The sequence below is a fragment of the Microtus oregoni genome, unplaced genomic scaffold (assembly GCF_018167655.1).
Source record: "Microtus oregoni isolate MIOR12 unplaced genomic scaffold, Mior012 000077F_ref0000221, whole genome shotgun sequence".
Lineage (NCBI taxonomy): Eukaryota > Metazoa > Chordata > Mammalia > Rodentia > Cricetidae > Microtus > Microtus oregoni.
The window spans coordinates 1,264,920-1,291,181 of record NW_024544029.1 but is presented as its reverse complement, the minus strand read 5'-3'; the positions used below and the strand labels follow the sequence as shown (position 1 = coordinate 1,291,181).

Sequence of the window (26,262 nt, the reverse complement as noted above, 5' to 3'; positions counted from 1 at the left end):
TTTGACATAGTAAGGTTTACAATCTACTCTCAATAAGTATGAAATTGAATATCAATAGGCACACTGTTCACTATAGTGCACAGTTGCACTCCAGGATGCATTAATCCTATAAAGATAAGATTTTGAAGCTTTAGTCAGTATCTCCTCATTTCCTGTATTCACTTGGCAATGGCAGCCACCAGTCTACTCTCAGCTTCTCTGAACTCAGTGCTTAGTAGATCGCACATGAGTCTCTGGTGAGATTACTTCAATAAGCCTTATGTCATGTCTTCCAGGTTTGTCCCTGTTGTTTAACATGACTGTGTGGTGGTGACACAGGACATTCCCTACTCTCCAAACCCCATTCTTCCTGTTGAGAGCTACTTACCTTCGTCTGTTTTCACAAAGAAAAGATGAGAATGGTTTGGATACAGCCCTGACTGCATTTCTGACACCCATCAGTCCTGTGCACTCAGTAAATGGGAGAGCTTCCTGCTTATGGTGATTGGGTGTTTTTCCAACCGCCTGTCACTGCTTTCTCTATCCCGTTTCTCCCACATCTTGCCAATTCTGAGTTTGGAGTTCCTGACTAAGCCATATGAAAGTGCAAAATAAAGTTTCACTTTTCCAAGGCAAACTTGCTGGGCTGGGCTTTCTCTAAGCTCATAGAGGAGGGGGTGGAATTAAGTCCTATGTATTTCTTTCAACAAATATGGTGAGAAAAATTGATCTTCCTGCTTCATACACTGCACAGAAGGCTGAGAGTGACTAATTTCACTGATCTTTTCAAGAATCTATTTATAGCGGGCCTTCTGGCTAAAGATTCCACTCCAGAGAGAGGCACACAGATTTAAATCCAGTTTTTTTTTTTTTTCTCAGGAGGTGTCAGAAAAGTGAGCTGGCTCTAGAGTGGTTGGTGGCTTGGGTCTTGTTGTAGGACATACCTCTCTTTTCCATTGTTCCTGATGTAGCTAAGGTAATAGGCCAGAGAAAGGGTGTAAAGAGAAAAGTTGGGAGCGCTCATTTTCTGGGAGTGTTCTTTGATTTATTTTTCCCTCAAAGATGACATGTTCTGAAAAGAGGTTTCTGAAACACATGCATTATTTCATGTGATTTGTGGCTCCCTGTGTTGTATACAGCTTAAGGTCTTATTAGGAGGAGTTGCCAAGAGAGTCTAGAAGTTGGTATCTGCAAGTTATTCTGTAGCACAATTCATAAAAACCCAGAGATAGAAATTGGGGTTAAACCTTAATGTCAGAAAAGCAAAACAGCCAGCCACTGGCTCTTACCTCTATCTCAATCTGAAATGGTGACCCTGCCTCCAGGAATCTCAGAATGAGAATGTGAGTGAGAGCTGTCTCTTCCAGTCTTATAATCCTCTCTAGGACTGGCATGCACCATTACTGCCTGGTTTTTATGGCAAACTAGTGTGACTACTGGGATTAAAGGTGTGTGTCACCACTGCCTGGTCTGTAAGGTTGATCAATGCAGCTGTTTTACTCTCTGAACTTCAAGCAAGCTTTATTTATTAAGATACAAATGAAATATCAGTACATTATTCTTTGACAAAATTTTAGATAGGTATTTGTAGGTCATAATTTATAAAACCAAACTCTAGTGTGTTTTTAATGCATGTTTATTATTTATTTAATTTTAGATTCCCCCAGAAGCATAAAAGCACCTACTGCTACAGCTGAGCGGTTTCTCCAAAAGCTGAGAAATAAACATGAGTTCACAATTTTGGTGACCCTGAAGCAAATCCACTTAAATTCAGGAGTTATTCTCTCTATCCACCACTTGGATCACAGGTAAGCAGAACTTGTAATGTTTCTGGTGTTTTCTGTGTGTGATTGCATTATAATACAGAAGAGAAGCAAACAGAAGCCTGCTATTGGAGATGTGTGAGGGCCTTTAAAGCACAGAGAGATATATATCATACAGAACACAGACAGAGTTCTGCCTAAAAACAAAGGAAACCACTGCATCAAAGCATGTTGGGAACTTACAAAGGTCGACTTCTAGGACATATTTGTCAATTCCTAAATTCCACAGGGGCTGTCTTCCTCAGTACTAAGGACAAACATACTTCTTAATTTCTGATCATTATCCACAAAACTCCAGTATTTGTACTTTGGAAAAGTGGTGTGCTTAGAATTTTGTTGTCTTATAATTTTAGTCATTGTACACAGAAGTTTCTGTCTCACCTGGTCCTGTAGCCATTCAGTCCTAAAGAAACACACAGTGGCTTATATTAATTATAAACTCTTTGGCCTACTAGCTCAGGATTATTATTAATTAGCTCTTACAACTTAAATTTACCCATAATTTTTGTCTATGTTTAGCCATGTGACTTGGTAACTTTTCTCAGTAGGGCATTCTCATCTTGCTGGTGATTGAGTCTCTGATTTTTCTCTTCCCAGAATTTTCTTAGTCTGGTCGCCTTACCTTTACTTACTGCCTGGCTTCTGGCCAATCCATGTTTAACTAATACAAGTGATAAATCTTTACAGTGTACAAGAATGTTATCCCACAGCAAATCATAGACAGGGAACTTACCCAATACACCAGGACACTCACAGCTGTGTTTAGTAGTATAGATTGAATGTCAATGCTGTCTTATAAGTACTTTCTCCTTTCTGTCAGACGTGGAAGGATCAATAGGAGAGTTGGCCAAAGAGGTCGAGAAAGAAGGGACATGTGTAGCTATAGATAGATGTATACATAGTGAATAATACCTGAATACTGAATTATAGTATAGAATAATGCAGGCCTGAAAATAATAATTCTGACAGTGAAAGTGTCTGCATGTTCACATTTCAATGCTTAATACTATCATATATTATCTATTTGTTGGAGGCCATGGGATTATACACCAAGTGACAACTAGTGTTCAACAGGCTGACCTACCAGATGACTCATTCTCTTATAGGGAGCCCCACTTGGTACAGTTGCGGGGTTCACTGGCTGTAGATAACTATTTGTCTCTGTAATTTCTCTCATGAGTCACTTTATTTTTTCTATAAGAATATCTTTGAGTGTTTTTCCACTGCGTGTGTGTTTATCTCATGAAAACAGTCCATCTACTAGGTGCACATAGATATGTGGATGATCAGGAAGATAACTTCTCATTAATCTGTATAATTTCAATATATAGAAAACATGCTAGGACATGCTTCATAACTAGATCTATTGTTCTACAAGGCTATAAAACACTTAAAGATTGCTTTGTTCTGTTTATTCAGATTAACACAAGACAATAACAATTTCTCCTCAGGCAAACTGCACACAATTAGCTCAATTTTACCTCAGAGGAAGTTCAAACTAGACTAAAGCTTTTGTAAATGAATCTTAAGCTAAAAGCTTTACAGTTATGCACAAGGTCAGAGTCGTAGGTGTCTAACCAAGGTTATTCATACAACCTTAAAAAATCATGCCTATACTTTTCCTGCCAAGTCTAGTTGATAAAAGATTCATGTTTCAAAGCTTATATCACTGTGCACTGTGCCCCTGCCCTCTGGTCACAATCTTATTCCAAAAACTTTGAAACTTTACATTGCCACGGTAATGGGTTCTGCCCTTATTACTTACTTGTATGTGCTTTTGACCAATGAGGAAGAACTCTTGTAATTTTTTTTATTATTACTTCAGCCTCAGGTAAAAAAGTATATTTAGGCCAAAGGAAGAGAGGAGCAGAGAGAGTTGGGACAGGGTATTGAAGCAAGGTGAAGCAGAAGTTACAGAGGTAGAATAGAGCTGACTGAAGGATAAAGAGCATGACTTGAACAGCATGTGTATGAATAGAAATTTTCTAAGTTCCCTTTACTAACCTGTAGTATCTGACTTGAACCCTGGAAGATAGTTTTGTGAGATGGACTCACAAGCTATTGATATTTATTAATGAGGCAAGTCACATGACTATCTGTGTCTTCAACTGCTCGTCTGTAAAGTGGGATAATAACGAGAGTTCCTCCTAGGCGATTGTGAAATACTTTATAAACCCAAGGTGCTTCAGATATATAATAGTGTTAATAATCTTGTTCAGATTTAAGCAGAAAACAATTTTTATTTGGTTCTTTTTTTGGAGATTAGGCAGCCTAAAACTTTTAAAATCTTTTCTAAGTACCTAAGGCTCAACTTTATCAGAACTATGAGAAGAACAACATGCAGCAAGATATAGAGAGGAGGGTTCTTAGTGCTCTTGTTGTTAAGGGTTGAGGCCTCCCTGCACTCCACCCTAAGCACCAGACAGTAATTTCATAGCGGCTTGTTCTCTCCCAGGATCTGGCTTATGCTGAAAGGGAGGGCACCATGCAGACATTCATCTGGCAACTGCTTAGTACCTTGAGAACAGGGTAGGAAAAGGGGAACCCCATCTCCACACAATTACTGCAGCTTTCTGATGTGGGATGTCCTTCTGTATATGTGTTTCTTTTATTGGCTAATGATAAAACTGCTTTGGCCTATTGCAGGGAAGAATATAGCCAGGCTGGAATATATGTAAAGAGTAGGTAGAGTCAAGGAGACACCATGTAGCTGCCAAAGGAAAGTTATATGCCAGAAACTTACCAGAAGGCCACAGCTTCATGGTGATACACAGAATAATATAAATGGGTTAATTTAAGATGTAAGAGTCAGTTAATAAGAACTCTGAGCTAACAGGCCAAGCAGTATTGTAATTAATACAGTTTATGTGTGATTATTTGGGTCTGGGCAGCCGGAAAATGATGGAGCAGTCTCTGACTACTGCTTTCCCCTTGCCACAGACTACTTTTCAGGTACCTATGATGAAGTTGGGCTGGAGTCAATAACATTCACCTCTGCCCATGTGTCACCATGAGTCACACAACATAAAGGAAGATTGTTCCTAGGAAGAGTAGTCTGATCTATGACTAGTCATCTGTCCATGCTAGGGACATTTCTCCTTTATGAACTCACTAGATTTTTCTTTCTCTGAGAAGACAGACAACTCAGTTAGCGGTCTTCCAGGTACTGTCCCTTATATGTGATGGCCACTCCCAGCCTCCTTCCTTAGCCCTCTGCCCTGTGATAACCAGATAAGACTGCACCCTCTGCATATTGTGTTCTCATGGTGAGTTCTGCATGGTCACTGTTTCTGGAGTCCCTGTGTCAATTCTGTAAGTTCTTTGCTTATTCATCTTATTTTTGTTTATAATACTGGAAAATTTTAGTCAAACAAACACCACATTTGTGATGTAGCCTATATTTCCATTTATGTAGAATGTAGTTCATTTTTAAGGCATTAATCCTCAGTGAGATGACAACAATGGAAGAACACAGTCAGCCAGTGTGTGCTACGTGAGTTCATTTACCATTGGTATTCAGTAGAGGTTAAGAGTATAGCCTTGGAGACAGACTGCATGTCCAATTGATCTACCACTCACTGGCTCTGTGACAGAATACAAATGTCCCCCTTTGCACTTGAGCGTCCTCCTCTGTAAATCCATATAAAGTTTTTGAAAATGGTAGGGAAAACATCTACAGAAACCCTGCAATCACAGAGGGTCAGCACTCTCCTTCTCATCCTATTGATGAGACAAACAACCCACAAGGGTGCTGTGAACTCTTCACGAGAGCTTGTGGGAAGATCCTTGAGACCAGGCTGCATCACTATGCAGGTAGTGTCACAAGGGAACCATTAAGTCTCTCTTTTTTCCCATAGCATCACCTGACCAGCTAGTGATAGCATCAGGATCCAAACCCACTTCATCTGTTTGTCGAGTCTGGGCTGCTGACCACTTTATAGTGATATTTCCTAAGCTAGACGTCAATGGACTTTCCACTATGCAGTTTTTCCTTTCCTTATCCATTACTATGCTGATTAATTGTTATTCTTTTATTGACTGTGTGTGTTACGATATACCATATATATATACATATATATGATATATCATATATATATAGTATGTATTGCATATATTTGGATGTTCATTCCCATGTCCCACGTGCATGTACTTGGGGATGGCAGAGGAAGGTGCCAGATGCCCTGCTATCATTCTCTACATTATTCTCTTGAGACAGTATTTTTCCTTGAACCCAGAACTCACCATTTTTGGCTAGATTTGCTGGCCAGAGCTACAGTGTTCTTATTGTTTCTGCTCCTTCCCCTAACTGAATTACAGGTTTATGTCTGGCTATGCCTGCTGTTTTACATGGGTCCTGGGGATCCACACTCAGGTTCTCATATTTCACGCCAAGCATTTTTACCTTCTAAGCCATCTCCTTTCCCCCATCTTTTTAATTCTTACCCATATGTTTGGCTTCATCATTCGTGTCCACGTAAGGGAGTTTGTGGGTGTATCCTTGGGAACAGATAAAGCAATGTGAACATGCAGAGAAATCAAAGAAGAAACTCAGCTAATGGTCAAGACAAGAGTTTTCTGATGATTTTTCATAGGTATATATACTGATGGCCTCAGGAAATAAGGTTGAGGTTCATGCCATGTTGTAGCATCTTGCCAGAGTAGACTTTAGAAAATCACATCACAACATTGGCAACTGCATATGTCAGAGTTTGAAGGTCTTTGAAACAGTTTTAGAACCCCAGGGTGCTTGTAATGTGTGGGGCAGTTATGTGCAACCAAGATTTTCTATCGAAAAAGCCAGGGACTTCTGCTATGTGACATGTTGGGTTTCCATATTAATTGCTTGTATTCTTTTCTGTAACTGTGTCATTTCTAACTAGCAATGACTGGTGCAAGCCCAACTCTCCCTTTCTGGTTTATTCTATTAAGGGCTTTTCTATCATCTCCAAGAGGCTCATAGTGCTGATTGTGGGTGGGGCTGTGTAACTTCGGGTCACTTCTGAGCACATGTTCTAGCATAAGGGTTAGAAAGGTAAAGGGCAAGAGTTTGTGAGTTAGGATACATAATTCAGATGCTAAAGTGTCTGTCAGGAAACAAATACTGGAGCAACAGTATTAGCAGTAGAGGTTCTGTGAGGCTGCCTCTGTTCTGACTCTGGTACCCTACCTCTGGGCTAATTGTACTGAACCGTGGTTATCAGTCATGGGGAAGTAAGAAGAAGGCAATAAGTGATAGAAACTGGAGATGCTGGCTCAGTTCTGAGATGTACAGACAGAAGCAGAGCTGATCAGTAGGCGAGTGTGTGTCAGCACAGAGGCTGGGCTGCTCTTTGGCCATACAGATTCCTCCCTTTCTACCTTCCCAAGTCTACTCAAGTCTCCACAAGCCATCCCTGTCCTTTCCAGTGCCCTCATCTTCTCTCCAATTGACCAGGGCAGAGTTAGTATCCCTCTTTTTGGTGTTCTGACGTCCAACACCTTTGCTGATTGTTTGCTTGTTTCATGTATATACACTCATGCTAATTCCACACCAGACACTGACCAACATTCCTAATGCTTCGACACTTTTAATACAGTTCCTCATGTTGTGCTGACCCCAATCATAAAAATTACACCATTGCTATCTCATAACTATAATTTTGCTTTTGTTATGAATTGTAATGTAAGTATCAGATATGCAGGATATCTGATATGTGACTCCCAAAGGGGTTTCAACCCACAGACTGAGAACCTCTGATGTAAAAGAAGCGAGTTATCACCACTCCTGATCCCAGCTAGCCAGGATCATCCCTGGGGGAAAGAAGGTTTTTTTTTTTCATTGAAGATATTACATTTTCACACCTATTTGCTTGTTTGTTTGTTTAATATATAATATGTAAGCAGGCACATGCCATAGGACCTGGGGAGGTCAGAGGACAACTTACAGGAGTTGTTCTCTCCTCCCTCCTTGTAGTTAGGTTCTGAGAATAGAGCTCGGGTTGTCAAGCTTGGTAGCAGGCACGTTTTTCCTATCTTTTTAAAAAATTTTTTTTTATTAAAAATTTCTGCCTCTTCCCTGCCTCCCATTCCCCTCCCCCTCCCCTATTTCCCTATCCCTCCCTCTCCAGTCCAAAGAGCAGTCAGGGTTCCCTGCCCTGTGGGTAGTCCGAGATCCTCCCCACTCCATCCAGGTCTAGGAAGGTGAGCATCCAAACAGGCTAGGCTCCCACAAAGCCAGTACATGCAGTAGGATCAAAATCCCGTGCCATTGTCCTTGGCTTCTCATCAGCCCTCATTGTCCGCCATGTTCAGAGAGTCCGGTTTTATCCCATGCTTTTTCAGTCCCAGTCCAGTTGGCTTTGGTGAGCTCCCATTAGATCAGCCCCATTGTCTCAGTGGGTGGGTGCACCCCTAGCAGTCCTGACTTCCTTGCTCATGTTCTCCCTCCTTCTGCTCCTCATTGGGACCTTGGGAGCTCAGCCCGATGCTCCAGTGTGGGTCTCTGTCTCTATCTCCATCCATTGCCAGACGTTTTCCCTATCTTATGGAAGGCATTTTACAAATGGGTGTGCAATAAAAAAGTAGACCTCATCTCATGAGCAGTGTGCCGTACACTGCCTGGTAGGCCTTGGATTGTCATGAGCTGGCGGGTATTGATTTGTAGGCTATGGTATGGAAATTAGTAAGACATAGACATCAGCAAGTGTGACAAAGCATGGCTTTTGAAATATGTATTTTTGATAAGCATTATCGTTGGACATTTCTCATGTGCTAACATCTGTACCACAAAGAGATACCAGAAGATGACTGTGAAATGGGAAGAGGAGGGTGGGGGAGAGGTTGACAGTGGAGGAGACATGTGGAGACATGGCAGTGTAAAGGTGACCAATCAGGGAATAGAGGAAAGTAGGAGAGGGAATGAGTGGGTTGGGGAGGTAGGAAAAAAAAGAGCAACAAGAACTAAAGATGCATGGAACTCCCATAATGAAACCTGTCACTGGATGTGCTAAATACCAACTAGCACAGCAACCACGGCAACAACAGTCTCTACGTAGACAACTGAAACAACATCCTTGAGTTATTCTCTGGAGTGCAGAGAACCTGTGGCAAACATTCTGCAGCACAGTGCTGCCTGCCACCCTGGCACCTGGTGAACTGCCATGTGGCTTCCTAATCCTTTTCTTCAACTCGTTTGTGTGAAAGTTAACATGATTGGCAATGAATTTCTGCTAAATAGTTAGGTCATTACTGTCAAGTATTATATATTATTACATATTCAACTTGAAAATTCCATTCTCTGTATCATGTTGTCATAAGTTAAATGCTTAAATAAATCCTTGACAAATGAAGGCACAAGTAAATGACCGAAAGTGTAAATATGTCTCTGATCTGGAATCATAAAATTTGTCAGTGCTTCCATCAGGGTGGACAGTGGAACTGGGGAAATGCTCAGGTGTCTCTGTGGATACATCCATTTCCACTAGATTCTGAAATGTCATTAGCTCTGGCATAAGTGGTCTAGTCCACTAACAGGCAGCCACCACATCAAAATAGTTGTAAGACAAGTTCTCTAAGAATAACAGTTTCTGTAACGAGCTGTTCCACAACTGGAAACCTAATCACACAACTTGGTTGGTTTGGACATGGACTGATGGGCCTGCCATGGATTCTGGGACACCCAAAGGAAACACAGAGTGTCTCAGAACTGGAGCAGGTGTTAGTCAACCATGGTGTGCAAACTGCACTAGACAACAGCCTAATTGTGAAACTACGAGGTCCTCCCTGGCAGTGCACCAGTGAGCTACAAGGAAGGCTCACTTGCCCGCCTATTTGAGATGCTGGCTTCAGACGGTACTGTCCAAAAGGAGGCTGCTATTAAAAATTAAAGCAAAGTTTACGTGAGCATCATGGGAGAAGACTGTAGGCGCAGGTTTTCCCGAGGATGCATAACCATCTCCATCACCTGTAAACAAGCAGCAGGTCTGTGCGCTTGTCTGAAAGAACAAAGACACTTGGGGCAATCAGCGGTCTGCTTGGCATTTCACATGTCAGAGGACTGTTTTTCAAAGTGAAAGAAGAGAAAATGGGTCAATACTTTTAAGATACTGCTAAAAATTTCTTCAGTGACTGGAGAAGAAAAACATGCACAAAAGTAAAGGCTTTCTGAAAAAGCAAAAATAGATTTGTCAGTAAAAAATAAATGAGAACTATCTCTGCAATTTCCAAAGACCTCTGTTTCCTTCCTGTGTGTTTTTCAAAACTGTAGTTTCTTTCCAATAAACACAGTCTGCGTTATAGATGCGGTATGATTACCTGGCCCATCTTCTCTATAGTTGATGAGATTTCTCTCTTTTTATGAGATGGTCTTGGGATTTACATAAATTGGTTCTCATGGAGTTGCTATCAGAATTTTCCTGATATCCAAGTGTTCTTTATACTTCTAGCTTTGAATGCTCTATGAATAGCATACACAGAGATAATTTGTGGCAATAGCTTTGAAGATGAATATAAAAATGTCTTGTAGCTTGCATTCTTTTTCTGTTTTAATCAACTTGAGGTGAAAAGATGACTTTTTTCTACTCCTTTAATATTAATTATTGCACATTCTGGGAGAGTAAATGGATTTGCCTATGAGGTCGATAAAATACAGTTGTGAATGTTTGTCATGCTATAAGCTGCTCTTTCATGACATAAGTAAGTAAAAATTACTCTTGATGGCAATATTTGCTTGGCTTAATGGTTTTGGACTAAAAGATAACCTTGTTTATTGTGGGTAAAATTAACAAGGTTGACCTGAAAGCGGCTGCCCCCTTCATTCTTTGGCGGTGTGCTAATAACATTAAAGATAATAGCATTTATAAATTAAAACTTCAAACTCCAAATTCTTCATGATTTAAACCCCCTCACTCCAATCTTGTTCTCCCTCCAATAGTTTCTATATAGTTATTTATCTCCAACAAAATTGCATTTCTAATGTGCATTTTATACTTCCTCTGTTCCAAGATGGCCATGATGAGTCTTCTATGTAAGTCTGCATTCATGTGCGTTACTGAGAGGAATAGAGCTAAACGTGGGACTCAGTAAACAGATAACCTTTGCCTACTTCCCATCAGTACCACGTTTGCTCTTAGGTTAACTAAGGTAGAACCGAATTTATGTCTTAGTGTGTAGAGATAATCTCCTGGGGCACAGATCTCCCACTTCCATGGTGAAGAAGTGAAAGAAAGGGTCACATGGTCACTGCTGTCGTGACTATTTACTCTGCAATCCCAGAGGTTCCTTACTATTTCCTATGTAATCCTGCCTCCCTCGTCAGGGATGGTTCCAGGTCTCCATCTTGTTTGACCATGAACAGTCATGAGGCTAAAAATACACCAGATGGTGATGAAGCCTTCTCCTCTTTTCTGTTGCTGCAACAAACTGCACATCATGGGGGGACCAGTGTTGTGGCTGTTTGAGAGGCAATTTTCCTAGGAACAAGGCATCCAGGCTGTCTTGATCTGAAGATATTTAGTCCTTCTGACTCAGTGCTACAATACTGTGATATTCTCTACATTACTCATTTATATTTGTCTACTTTATGCAATTTTTCTTACTGTGAGGTCTGGTACTCTATTACATCTACCTAGATTTCACACTAATATTGGTAAGAAATGAGGATATAGATTTTTTTTCCAGAGTGATAGCTAGTCTAATGTCATTTAATTTCACCTTTTAATATGAAATGAAATCTTACGTTAATATTAGAAGTTAATCTTATTTTCTCTTCTGTGTTATTAATTAGATAAATGTGCCAGCAATATACTATATGCAACTGTTTTCCTATTATAAATGTAGCTTTTAGTGTACTTATTTCAAAAGTGTATTCTACACTTCATGTCTTCTTCTCACTACTAAGGATGAGCCTTTGCTGTCTGGAATATCCTCTTGGTATGACGCTTAGAATTAGTTGTTAATTTATATTACATACATGAATAGGCCTTATATTGAAATCATATTACATTTGTAGATTAAATGGTTAACTTTTTATTTCATCCTCATGGTACTAGCTTTCTTAGCCAGAGTTTTGGCTTATCTTTCTATTTTTCACATTTTATATTCTTTTCTTATAAGAGTGCACACATTCTTTATTAAACCTATTTCTAGGATCCTTTATAGGCTGGATGCTAGTGAATTAGGCTCTTTATTTTGTGTGATGCTTTTGAATTTGAAAGAGTTATCAGTTGCCATATTACTAGAAAAATCTCACCTTTGTTTTGTACCAAAGGTGACTTCATTCACAGTACTTAAGGCAAAAAAATGGAGTTTTTGATTCGACTTAACATATACCAACATTATTGTCGAAATTAATTCTACTTTCCTTAATCGGAAATGCATGCATGTGTATTTCAAGACTTTTCTAAGACGACCCTCGAGTGTTATTGCAATGCACTTTAATTCTTTGTTAAGGTCTTTGGACACAAAGATTAAACTACTGAAATATTCTTTATGCCCCTCATCAGATACTTAAAATGCTCAAATCACTCACTAACATTTGTAGAGATCTTTCTATTATTTATTAATCCAGGAAATATAATTCAGTTCATTTAGAACAGTGGTTTTCAATCTGTGGGTCACAACCACTTTGGCGTTTGAACAGCCCATTCATAGGGATTGCCTAAGCACACATATTTACATTATGATTCATGACAACAACAAAATTACAGTTATGAAGTAGCAAATAAAATAGTTTTGTGGTTGGGGGTCACCACAACACAAGGAACTGTGTTAAAGAGCCACAGCATTAGCAAGGTTGAGAACTAGTGACTTAGAACTTGTTTTATTTTTCCCTCTCGTTTAGTGTGTTCATTTTTAAACAGCCAGGTGAAATTTTGTTTTGCCGTCTCTATTGACAATGAGGTTAATGTTGTCTGCATTGCTTAAGAAATTGTATCTTCCCTGATGTTGTGGGCACTTGAATGCCATTGATTTTTTTAGTGAAAGTCTTATATTTTCTCTTGTGGTTGAGCCATGTATTGATCTGTTTTATCACAGCTGAAGTAGAATTAAAGCCATTCATAGTTTCCTTTTTATTTATTTATTTTTTTGCCACTGACTTTTATCCCTTGATCAGTTTGAAAAGTGATGAATCAGGTGATGCCCTATTTCCTTTATTCTTTACCCTTCTGTTATTTAAAACTGTGGGCCCTGTGGAGTTATCAGTGGTGGGGGTGGTACATGCTGAGGTGGCGAGAGGTCCATAGGACACAGGAATGACTCAGGATTGTGCTGGCAACCCATTCTGTCTAACTAGTAAAATGCCCTGGTCCACGCCAGAACAGAGGTGAGAAATGTGTCTTGAACAAACTATATAGGCATCCTCCTGAATATTAACCTTCATCAGGTGATGAAAGGAGACAGAGACAGAGACCCACATTGGACCACCGGACAGAAATCTCAAGGTCCAAATCAGGAGCAGAAGGAGAGAGAGCACGAGCAAGGAACTCAGGACCGCGAGGGGTGCACCCACACACTGAGACAATGGGGATGTTCTATCGGGAACCCACCAAGGCCAGCTGGCCTGGGTCTGAAAAAGCATGGGATAAAATTGGACTCGCTGAACATAGCGGACAATGAGAACTACTGAGAACTCAAGAACAATGGCAATGGGTTTTTGATCCTACTGCACATACTGGCTTTGTGGGAGCCTAGGCAGTTTGGATGCTCACCTTACTCGACCTGGATGGAGGTGGGTGGTCCTTGGACTTCCCACAGGGCAGGGAACCCTGATTGCTCTTTGGGCTGACGAGGGAGGGGAACTTGATTGGGGGAGGGGGAGGGAAATGGGAGGCGGCGGCGGGGAAGAGACAGAAATCTTTAATAAATAAACAAATTAAAAAATAATAATAATAAAAAACAAACTATAATGAACTCTTTTGCATTTGTTTTATGCTTAAGTGACACATTTACACACCAGAACTTTATGCTATGCATTTATAATATGTACAGTTTTATGCAATTAGTATTATATCTAAAATGTTTTTCTAATATGACATCTTAAAATGACTATAATTTGTAAAATTTATAGCTCTCCGAGTTCTTGTGAATTTGAAGTTTTATATATTTGTTTATAATTTGCTGTTTTTTTAGACATGGCCATTCTAAATATTCCTTTTTCTCTAAGAATTCATATATGAAAGATACAATCTTATCGTCAGTCATAAGCATATATATACATTTACATGCACACGCACACACATGCATTCAAATAGTGATAAATTCCTCAGGTTAATGTTTTCTCTTATTATAAAAAAATTAAAATACTTACAAACCTACCTATAAGTTATAGAACAAGATAAAATATCCTCATATCTTACAAAATTTCCCAATTAGTCAAGTTTTGCCTCATTTGTTCTATCACACTTAATCTCTTTTTCTTTTCTTTTTCATCCTTAATCTCTTATTCCAATAGCATCATATACATTTTCTATATACATACAGCTTATAATCTCAATCAAGGCACCCAAGATATTGAGCTCTCAAGACAGCTAAGCAAGTAAACCCAGTTGCTGTATAAGCCTGCAATCCACAGAAAGGCTGAAGAAGAGAATTTTTCCTCTACATAGAAGCCACAACATGCATTCCCACACACATATCACACACATCACACACACATTAGCCATGTTAAAAAGTAGAAATTTATGTTGATATACTACTTTATCCAATCTACAAATTCCAGCCAGCATTTCATATCTAAACAATATTTTTTTTTCTTTCTTGGCTGTATCTAAGAACACATTATCATGCTTTGTTGTGTGCCTTTTTGTTTCCTTTTGTTATTATTTGCCTTAGTTTTTCTTTTTTATTTATTTTCATTTTCATTTTTTTCTTAGAAAGAGAAAGAATACAAAGTTGTAGAGGATCTGAGAGGAGTAGGGAAAATCAATATGATAAAAATATCTTTCTGAAAATATTTTGTTAAAAAAATAAACCTATGTTGCACTTTGTGGTCCTTTACCGTCTCCTCCAGTCTGGAGTAGCTTCGTTCTTTCCGTGACCAAGTATCCTCTGTGGCCTTATAAGGATGGGCTTCTGACCTTCCTCCTGGAGGGTCGTCATCCATGTCCAAGCAGGAGAACGGTGCAGGCCACACCTTCTTGTCAGGACCTTCATGGCAGTAGGTGGACAGTTCTCAGCTTAGTACCCCTCCCCGAGACACAGTGTGCTGTTCTGTCATCGTGTGGATGGTGTTGACCTTCCTCTCTGAGCATGCTCATGAGCACACAGGCTTTCCCATGTTTTTTCTCTTTGGTTTGGATTCTATGTTGGGGGAGCTTTTTCAGTTTTGCTGCAGAAATTTGTTCCTTGTCAAACCTCCACCTGCTTTTCTTAAACATCCTTTGACTTTTCTATTACGGATACTCTTGTTTCTTACAGACACGAGTAACATTCAAGTATTAAACTTAATACTTGTAGTCAAACTTGAAGAAAATATATTTATACAAAGTGTATTCCAAAACACATAACTCAAACTGTCTTTACATTTTATTTTAAAAAGAATATTTTATTTCCTACGTAAAACATTTTAAAGTAGCTATTATATCTTTCCTTATTCATGTGCCATAGTGAATGAAATCTGTTCTTGATTTTTTTTATTTCTAATACTTTAAGTGCATGTTCTTTTTTCTCATTTTGAAAATAAAACTGGTCATTCATCTTCCATTAGGCAGTAGTTTAAAAAGAAGTAGCACAAAATCTTCTGCCCCTCCAGATTTGTGGATTGCATGCTGTATTGAAGGAGCCTTGAGCAATCACATTAAGGAAAATAGGCTTATTTTTTTAGTCCTTCAGTCCGAAGAGGTTCCAGAATGTAGAGTAACATGAACTCGTAAATACGGCAACACCACCGACATGCCTGGTAATGCAAAATGAAGACGTGGCAGAACCCAGGTCTAGAACAACTGTCACCCTAATTCAGTTCAGGAGACCGAAGAATGGGCTCTTCTTTGAGGGCCTGCCTGGGGCCGCCTTTCCTCTCTCTTTTGGCCTAACATAGATAATGAGGACTTTGTAGGTAAATGGCTGAGCCCTGCAGGGCATCTGCAGATCTCAGGCCTGCGGTAGCTGGTGGTTTCTTAAGGGCATCAGGGATATCTCTGCGTGGTCACGTTTAACTTTTATTAGGCCTCTCCTATGATGGACAATTCTGTAAGTGCCTTGATGTGAATCAATCTCATTTGATGTTCATCATGATTTAGCGGTGGTTATTATTTCTGCCCTTGTTTCACAGATAAGCAAGAGGGTCCCTGAGAGGTGGTGTCCCAGTTGTGAAGTTACCATAAGTTTTAGAATCAGCACAGGACCCAGGCTGCTCAGCATCACTGCCCCTCCTCCAGGTCACTGTCTGAACAGCTGCCCTTTCTGCCTGTTTCAGAAGAGGGTCCTGACCTCTCTCCTCCCTTCAGAAGTTGGGCTGTGTGCACTCTAGCTTTTTATTGCTGCTGAGGATGTTAGGAATGTGTTTTTCTCCCATAGCACCACATGGCCTATAGAATCAGATGCATGCCAATATGCTCTACATGACAGGGAAGATGTTCATTATTTAGTATTTCCAGTTGCCTATCCAGACGAATGGATATGGTCAAAAAGTGTTGTTTTTTTTTTCTTTGGGTATTTCTATGTCATTTGGAACTTAGGGCCAGGTTTCTTTTCTTTTCTATAGCTAAGGGTGCCCTGTGCCCATTTCATTTGCCAAGGAACTCTTAGCTAATACCACGGCTAGCAGCAAGAAGTCACTCAGGGAGAAGCCCAGGAAATCTTCTTCTAAGCCTCTTTCAGTCTAAACAGTAGGGGGTGATGGTGGCCCTGTAGCATGCCAGGAGGCAGCACTGGATTGTTGATAGCATCTCCTCCCCAGGGATTGTTCCTTTCCACAGTCCCATGCTGAGCTTGCCTGTGTGACTGAACTTTTCATCCATTGGAGTTTCAAAACACATTTCCTGCAAAGCCGCCAAGCACTTCTTACATCCTGCATTCAGTGGCCTAGCAGATTACTGTGCACTCTTAAGACCTTAGGAAAGCAGACTGAGAATTTAAGAGGAAGGTATAAACCAGAGAGCATGGCACATGGATTCTTGGCACCTCCAGCATCCCTGTCACCCGAGGCAGATCTCAGTTGTTTAGGTGAAGGTGAATATGGAAAGTCCCCACTGGGGGAACCTCATTTTTCTCTTTCCTGTATTTTGTTGTAAGAGTGAAGTTGTAAGTATACATTTAGGTTTGTAAAACCACTTAAGCATCTTAAAATTAAGACTATGATTGCATTCTCTTGAACACCCGCCCTCCTCTCTCTGTCTCTCTCTCTCTTTATCCCAAACTATGAAAGTATTTCATGAATTTGTAGACTTGCTTTTAAGGAATAACCATGTTCTTTAATTTCAGTCAAGACCAACTTAAACTTTTTAATAAGTAAATGTACACCGAGAAAAAATGTTTTATTCTTTTGCTTAGTTGGATTTAAAAGGTTGGCCTGACTATCTAAACTCAGTAAAAAACAAAAACAGGACTTCCCTGTTAGTGTCTTGGAAAAATGGCTCAGTGAGTAAGTGATTGTGACGAAAGCAGACAGACCTGAGTCCATCTACAACACTCGTGAAAAAGCTGAGTACATCGGCACATAGCTACAGCTCCATCTCTGCTGGGTACATCGGCACATAGCTACAGCTCCATCTCTGCTGGGTACATCGGCACATAGCTACAGCTCCATCTCTGCTGGGTACATCGGCACATAGCTACAGCTCCATCTTTGCTGGATACATCAACACATAGCTACAGCTCCATCTCTGCTGGGTACATCAACACATAGCTATAGCTCCATCTTTGCTGGGTACATCAGCACATAGCTATAGCTCCATCTTTGCTGGGTACATCAGCACATAGCTACAGCTCCATCTCTGAGAGCAGAGACAAGTTAATTCTGGGAGCTTGCTGGTCACGAAGTGTCCCTAAGTTACAGTGGGAGACACTTCTTTTATGTTGCATTTGTTTCACTCTCTGAAGCTGTGGTTCTTTGCCTATCTAAAGCACTTGGTTGGTCTAATCAAGAGCTGAGCAGCTAATAGCGAGGCAGGAGAAAGTATAGGCAGGGATGGCAGGCAGAAAGAATAAATAGAAGGAGAAATCTGGGAGGAAGGAAAGAAGGAGGAGCAAGAGGGATCAAGGAGCAAGAAAAGAAGGGTCGGTCACTGGTCACCCATGCACACAGCCAGCCTTGGAGTCAGAGTGAAAGGAAGATTGCAGAAGCAAGAAAAGAAAAGGCCCAGGGGCAAAAGGTAGATGGGATAATTTAAGATAAGAAAAGTTGACTAGAAACAAGCCAAGCTAAGGCTGGGCATTCATAAGTAAGAATAAGCATCTACTTGTGATTTATTTGGGAGCTGGGTGGTGGGCCTCCCAAAAGAGCGGAAAAAGAAAACAAAACAAAAGCAAAACAAACAAACAAACAACAGCAACCCCCCTCCCCCCAAAAAAATTCCAAAGCAGGGCTAGAGTAGGAGGGCATCCAATAACAACACTCAGGTTCTTGGGAACAGAGCTGCATGAAACCACATGAATAGTCCCCGTTCCAAGTGTCAACAGAGTCCTTGCTGCCCCTGAACTTCATGAGCTAGGCTTCCGCTGGCTACACTTCTCGGAGCATTTTTATCTTCCCAGGCCCCATCAGAATATCCCAGTAAGGTCTAGTAGCAGCATTTGAGGGCTTTTAAAAGTCAATTTCCTGCTAGGCGGTGATGACACTCTTCTTTAATCCCAGCACTAAGGAGGCAGAGGCAGGCAAATCTCTGTGAGTTCGAGACCAGCCTGGTCTACAAGAGCTAGGTCCAGGACAAGCACCAAAGCTACACAGAAAAACCATGCCTTGAAAAACTAAAATTAAAAAAAAAAAGCCCAGTTCCCAAACTCTTCCACATTCTTCCTACAAACTATTCCCCAAATCTAAAGAACAAGATCAAGTTTATTACAGAAGAGATTGTTTCCAAAAGAAACATTGTTCTCTTCTTCTAATTAGGGTATTTATATTCACATATTTCTAAAATCATTATACAGTTTAACTGCTATGTTTCTAAAAGTCATGCATCATAATGCATTGTCACATGGTTTTAATTATTTTAGTTTTATAATTTGATGTGGTAATCCTACATAGTTGTTTATTTTTTCACATTATCATGTGTATTTGCATTTTTTTTTCACATTTTAGTGAGGTTTAAAATCAGGTTGGATTTTGGATGGGATCTTATTAAATCTATGCATACACTGGAGTGATCACTGTATTTATAGGAGAGTTTTCTTGATTTCTTTCAGTAACATTTTAAAGGCTTTTTAAAAATAAACTTATTAGACATTGTATTGCATTTATTCTTGAAAATTCAGTCTTGATGTTATCTTAATTGGCATCATTTAGGACTTCATTTTATCTTTACCTGTTACAAGTGAGTTTTGTAAATTAACATTTAATCCAGCAAACTAGCTAACTAATTTGCTAATTCTAGCAGTTTATTTGTAGAATTTTATTTTCTAAACTAATAGTCATCATAACTTGGAATTAGTTACCAATAAGATGTGATATTTCTGCCCCTCCTCTACTCCTTCCAGTGCTCCCCACCTCCCCTCTCCCCTATATCCATTCCTTCTGTCTCCACCCAGAAAAGCTGGCCTCCCAGGGATATTAACCAAACATAGCACAACAAGATACAGCAGAACCTGGCACAAACCCTTGCATCAAGGCTGAGCGAGAGAACACAGTAGGAGGAATATGGTCCCAAGAGCAGGCAAAAGAGTCAGGCACATACAGTACTTTTAGTAGTCACTAAGATTTCTACCTGAGAATGGACTGGAAATGAGCTGACTGATATCATTTTTCCATATCATGAGAAGAGCATTTAGCATTCCAACACTGAGTATGTGTTCCAGTTATTCTGTTTGTTTTTATATACTTCATCTCATATAAAAGAACTTTGAATTTACTCATCAAAGCTAAAAATATTAATGGATTTAAATTTTGTCAAATGTATTTTGACTGATTAAAATTATTTTTTCTCATTTTGTCAGTGTTTGATGAATTATACTGAGTAATTTTGAAATGTACAGGTAGCTTTAATTTTTTAAGTCCATTCAACTATTTTCCTTATACATAAATAGATTGTATCTACTAATATTGCTTAAGATCGATATGATTTTATCAAAGAAATGAGTTTTAATTTTTCTCTCTTCTAATGCCCTTGCCTGGTTTTAGACTCATAAAATTTGACAATAGTTTTCCTAAAATAAGTATTCATGAGAGGGGTATTACTATAAATGTATATAGATAATAATGATTTGTTCAAAGGAAACAGAAGAGAGCCAAGAGATGGTTCCTTGGAAAATCCAATTCAAGAAGTAAGGTGATTAAGACAGTATGAGATATGCAATCTTAACACAGGAACACAAAAAATATGAAAAGGGTACTGTGGCTATACCTCAACATCATAATTCTAGTAACAGATTTCAAAGACTTTTGAATGTAAGCATTCCTCAGGAAGACCTCAAAAGAATGTTTGCTCTTGTGTTTTTTAAGATGGTGTCTCACTACTGACCTAGAGCAAGCTATATAGACCAACCTGCCTGCCTCTGCCTCACTGAGTGCTGGGCTTCAATATCTATACCACAACACCCAACTAAAAGAATTACCTTTTAAAATGCTCAGTGAGATCCAAAGGAATGCAGGTAGTTACATGAAATTAAGTAGGTGATGAAGGATATGAGTGAGAATTCTGTAAAGGGATAGAAAAGTCATGGTTTCCTTATTGTTTGTCAGTACTATAGCTGGATCCCAAGGCCGCAGTGTGTGCTGGGCAGGACTCGACCTCTGAGCGACACTCCCAGCATTTAGACAGAAAGCGCTCAGGAAGACAGGTCAAAAAATCATTTGAGAGCTTCCAGGATAGTTTGTAGTAAAGAAGAGAAATAATATCAGGGTCCAAAGAAAGAGTTTTTCAAAAGGATTTTTTTAAATATTTATTTATTTATTATGTATGGAATATTCTGTCTGTGTATATGCCCTGGCTAAATGAAGTCATAGCAGAAAGCACCCCAGTCTTGGGAAAGAGCTGGGCATCCAGGTACAGGAGCCTATAGAAGCTCAAATAGACAGGGTAAGAAGAATTCCACCCTTTGTTACAGTATAGTCAAACTGTTGAAAGCGTGAGACAAGGAAACATTTTCAAATCTTCAGAGAAAACTACTGTCGCATTTTCGGCCAGTCCTCGTAGACTAAGAACGGATTTTTCTAGCAGGTGCCCCTCAAGGCCAGAAATGATGGATCGCAAGTCCTGAAAGAAATCAAGCCCCAACTCAGGTTTCTATTTACAGCAAGGCCACCCTTCAAAATTAAAGAATTCATGACTGTGCTCGCTTCGGCAGCACATATACTAAAATTGGAACGATACAGAGAAGATTAGCATGGCCCCTGCGCAAGGATGACACGCAAATTCGTGAAGCGTTCCATATTTTTATATACGCCCCCAATATAAAAGCACCTACTTATGTAAAAGAAATATTACTAGAACTCAAGGCAGACATCAATCCACACACACTAGTAGTAGGAGACTTCAACACACCTCTCTCTCCAAGGGACAGGTCAATCAGACAGAAACCTAATAGAGAATTAAGAGAATTATTGGAGGTAATGAAGCAAATGGACTTAACAGACATCTATAGAACATTCCACCCAAATAGGAAAGAATATACCTTCTTCTCTGCAGCTCATGGAACCTTCTCAAAAATTGACCACATACTCGGAAACAAAGGAAACCTCCACAGATACAAAAAAATATCAGTGTCCACCTGTGTCTTATCAGATCATCACGGATTAAAGTTAGAAGGCAACAACCACGCTGCCCCCAAAAAACCGACAAACTCATGGAAACTGAACAGTCAACTACTGAACCACACCTGGGTCAAGGAAGAAATCAAGAAAGAAATTAAAGTCTTCCTTGAATTTAATGAAAATAAAGGGACAACATACTCAAACCTATGGGACACAATGAAAGCAGTGCTAAGAGGAAAGTTCATAGCACTAAGTGCCCACTTAAAGAAAACGGAGAATGCATACATTGGGGACTTAAAAACACACCTGAAAGCTCTAGAAAAAAAAGAAGCAGACGCGCCCAGGAGAAGTAGAAGACTGGAAATAATAAAACTGAGGGCTGAAATCAACAAAATAGAAACACAGAAAACAGTCCAAAGAATCAATGAAACAAAAAGCTGGTTCTTGGAGAAAATCAACAAGATCGACAAACCCCTATCCAAACTAATTAAACGACAGAGAGAGAACACGCAAATAAATAAGATCAGAAATGAAAAGGGGGACATAACCACAGACACAGAGGAAATTCAGAAAATCATTAGATCTTACTACAAAAGCCTGTATGCCACAAAACTGGAAAATACAAAAGAAATGGACATTTTTTTAAATAAGTATCATATACCAAAGCTAAACCAAGACCAGGTGAATGATCTAAATAGACCGGTTTCTCGCGAAGAATTAGAAATGGTTATCAAAAATCTCCCTTCGAAAAAAAGCCCAGGACCAGATGGTTTCAATGCAGAATTCTACCAGAACTTCCAAGAAGAATTAATACCTATACTCCTTAAGGTATTTCACAATATAGAATCAGAAGAGTCATTGCCAAATTCCTTTTATGAAGCTACAGTTACCCTGATACCAAAACCACAAAAAGACCCAACCAAGAAAGAGAATTACAGACCGATCTCACTCATGAACATCGAGGCAAAAATCTTCAATAAAATACTGGCAAACCGAATCCAAGAACACATAAGAAAAATTATCCATTATGATCAGGTAGGCTTCATTCCAGAGATGCAGGGCTGGTTCAACATACGCAAATCTATCAATGTAATCCACCATATAAATAAACTGAAAGAAAAAAACCATATGATCATTTCACTAGATGCGGAAAAAGCATTCGACAAAATTCAACACCCCTTTATGATAAAGGTCTTGGAGAGAATAGGGATACAAGGGTCCTACCTAAATATAATAAAAGCTATTTACAGCAAGCCAACAGCTAACATTAAATTAAACGGAGAAAAACTCAAAGCCATCCCACTAAAATCAGGAACACGACAAGGATGTCCACTCTCGCCATACCTCTTCAATATAGTGCTTGAAATTCTAGCAATAGCAATAAGACAACATAAGGAGATCAAGGGGATTCGTATTGGAAAGGAAGAAGTTAAGCTTTCGTTATTTGCAGATGATATGATAGTGTACATAAGCGACCCCAAAAATTCTACCAAAGAACTCCTACAGCTGATAAACAGCTTTAGTAACGTGGCAGGATACAAGATCAACTCCAAAAAATCAGTTGCCTTCCTATACACCAAGGATAAGGAAGCAGAGAGGGAAATCAGAGAAGCATCACCTTTCACGATAGCCATAAATAGCATAAAATACCTTGGGGTAACCCTGACCAAGGAAGTGAAAGATCTACTTGACAAGAACTATAAGTCTTTGAAGAAAGAAATTGAAGAAGACACCAGAAAATGGAAAGACCTCCTTGCTCTTGGATTGGGAGGACCAACATAGTAAAAATGGCAATTCTACCAAAAGCAATCTATAGATTCAATGCAATCCCCATCAAAATCCCATCAAAATTCTTCACAGATCTGGAGAAGACAATAATCAACTTTATATGGAAAAACAAAAAACCCAGGATAGCCAAAACAATCTTATACAATAAAGGTTTGTCTGGAGGCATTACCATCCCTGACTTCAAACTCTATTACAGAGCTACAGTATTGAAAACAGCTTGGTATTGGCATAAAAACAGAGAAGTCGACCAATGGAATCGAATAGAAGACCCTGACATTAACCCACAAACCTATGAACACCTGATCTTCGATAAAGGAGCTAAAAGTATACAATGGAAAAAAGAGAGCATCTTCAACAAATGGTGCTGGCAAAACTGGATGTCAATCTGTAGAAGAATGAAAATAGATCCATATCTATCACCATGCACAAAACTCAAATCCAAATGGATTAAAGACCTCAATATCAGTCCGAACACACTGAACCTGATAGAAGAGAAAGTGGGAAGTACTCTACAGCACATGGGCACAGGAGACCACTTCCTATGTATAACCCCAGCAGCACAGACACTAAGGGCATCATTGAATAAATGGGACTTCCTGAGGCTGAGAAGCTTCTGTAAAGCAAAGGACACTGTCACTAAGACAAAAAGACAACCCACTGACTGGGAGAAGATCTTCACCAACCCTGCAACTGACAAAGGTTTGATCTCCAAAATATATAAAGAACTCAAGAAACTAGACCGTAAAAGGCTAATCAACCCAATTATAAAATGGGGCACTGATCTGAACAGAGAATTCTCAACAGAAGAACTTCAAATGGCCAAAAGACACTTAAGGTCATGCTCAACTTCCTTAGCGATCAGGGAAATGCAAATCAAGACAACTTTAAGATACCACCTTACACCTGTCAGAATGGCTAAAATAAAAAACACCAATGATAGCCTTTGCTGGAGAGGTTGTGGAGAAAGGGGTACACTCACCCATTGCTGGTGGGAATGCAAACTTGTGCAACCACTCTGGAAAGCAGTGTTTCGGTTTCTCAGGAAATTCGGGATCAACCTACCCCTGGATCCAGCAATACCCCTCTTGGGAATATACCCAAGAGAGGCCCTATCATACAACAAAAGTATATGCTCAACTATGTTCATGGCAGCATTGTTTGTAATAGCCAGAACCTGGAAACAACCTAGATGCCCTTCAACGGAAGAAGGGATGAAGAAAGTATGGAATATATACATATTAGAGTATTACTCAGCAGTAAAAAACAAGGACTTCTTGAATTTTGCATACAAATGGATGGAAATAGAAAACACTATCCTGAGTGAGGTAAGCCAGACCCAAAAAGAGGAACATGGGATGTACTCACTCATATTTGGTTTCTAGCCATAAATAAAGGACATTGAGCCTATAATTCATGTTCCTAGAGAAGCTAAATAAGGTGAATCCAAAGACAAACACATAGGCATCCTCAGGAATATTAACCTTCATCAGGCGATGAAAGGAGACAGAGACCCACACGGGAGCACCGGCCAGAAATCTCAAGGTCCAAATCAGGAGCAGAAGGAGACGGAGCACGAGCAAGGAACTCAGGACCACGAGGGGTGCACCCACACACTAAGACAATGGGGATGTTCTATTGGGATCTCACCAAGGCCAGCTGGCCTAGGTCTGAAAAAGCATGGGATAAATCCAGACTAGCTGAACATAGCGGACAATGAGGAATACTGAGAACTCAAGAACAATTGCAGTGGGTTTTTGATCCTACTGCACGTACTGGCTTTGTGGGAGCCTAGGCAGTTTGAATGCTCACCTTACGAGACCTGGATAGAGGTGGGCAGTCCTTGGGCTTCCCACAGGTGAGGGAACCCTGATTGCTCTTCGAGCAGATGAGGGGGGGGGACTTGATCGGGGGAGGGGGAGGGAAATGGGAAGCGGTTGTGGGGACGAGGCAGAAATCCTTAATTAATAAATAAATTAAAAAAAAAAGAATTCATGACTTTCCAAGGAAAGAAAAAACTAAGGAAATTTATGATCAGCATTCCAACCATACAAAAGATGCTTGAGGGAATCCTGTGCCAGGAAGTATAAGAAACTACTAAAGTAACGTTATGATAACATATGAATGTATAAATTTTACCAGAGGAGAAAAACAATCCAAGATCATCAATATAGTAAACCATCACATACAAAGATGATAGGAGCAAAGGAAGCAAAAACTGTTCAGAACAACCAGATGAGAATCAAAATGACAGATGCAAAGGCATACTTTTTGAATGATAACTAAATTGAGATGGCTTAACTCTCTAATTAAAAAGTACAAATTGGATATATGGATTCAAAAAGGAGAGACCCAATAATATTCTCCCTACAAGAAAGTCATATCATCAGAAGAGGTGCACACACAGGTAGAAGGTTGATAATCCGATTCATAGAATTTGGACTGGTATCATAGAAGATGAACTGGTATCTGATTAAATAAATTTTAAAATAAAAAATAATAAGAGGAGACACAGAGAGTAACTGTATGATGTCAAGAGATCAACTAATCAAGAAAATATAACAATTACAAATCCTTTTATAGCTAATGTTGAAGCTACCGCTTGTCCAGGACACCATTAGACATAAAAGGAAAAATAGGCTTCAATCCAACAATAGTGGGGATTTTGATTCTACACTGTCACAACTGGATAACCTCTCAGACAAAACATCAACAGACATGATGGTTAAACTACCATTTATAGTCCAAAAAACTTCAATTATCTGTAGACCATTCTATCCAGAGGCTGAAGAATACACATTCTTTTAACTAGCACATGGAAATTTCTCTAAAAAAGAGTTTACTATGGCTTAG

At 39.5% G+C, this 26,262-nt stretch overlaps 1 protein-coding gene and 1 non-coding gene across 4 annotated transcripts in view; both read left to right on the top strand.

The window, feature by feature from the left end:
* Nell2 (neural EGFL like 2) overlaps positions 1-26,262 on the top strand; it is a 319,609-nt gene that overhangs the window by 59,021 nt on the left and 234,326 nt on the right. For all 3 annotated transcript variants that reach the window (XM_041642655.1, XM_041642656.1, XM_041642657.1), the window contains one exon: positions 1,637-1,787. In XM_041642655.1, the coding sequence (XP_041498589.1) occupies positions 1,637-1,787 (151 nt within the window). The remainder of the gene's footprint in view (positions 1-1,636; positions 1,788-26,262) is intronic.
* Positions 21,203-21,309, top strand: LOC121441529. The gene has a single exon (XR_005973469.1). It is a non-coding gene; the product is annotated as a U6 spliceosomal RNA (small nuclear RNA).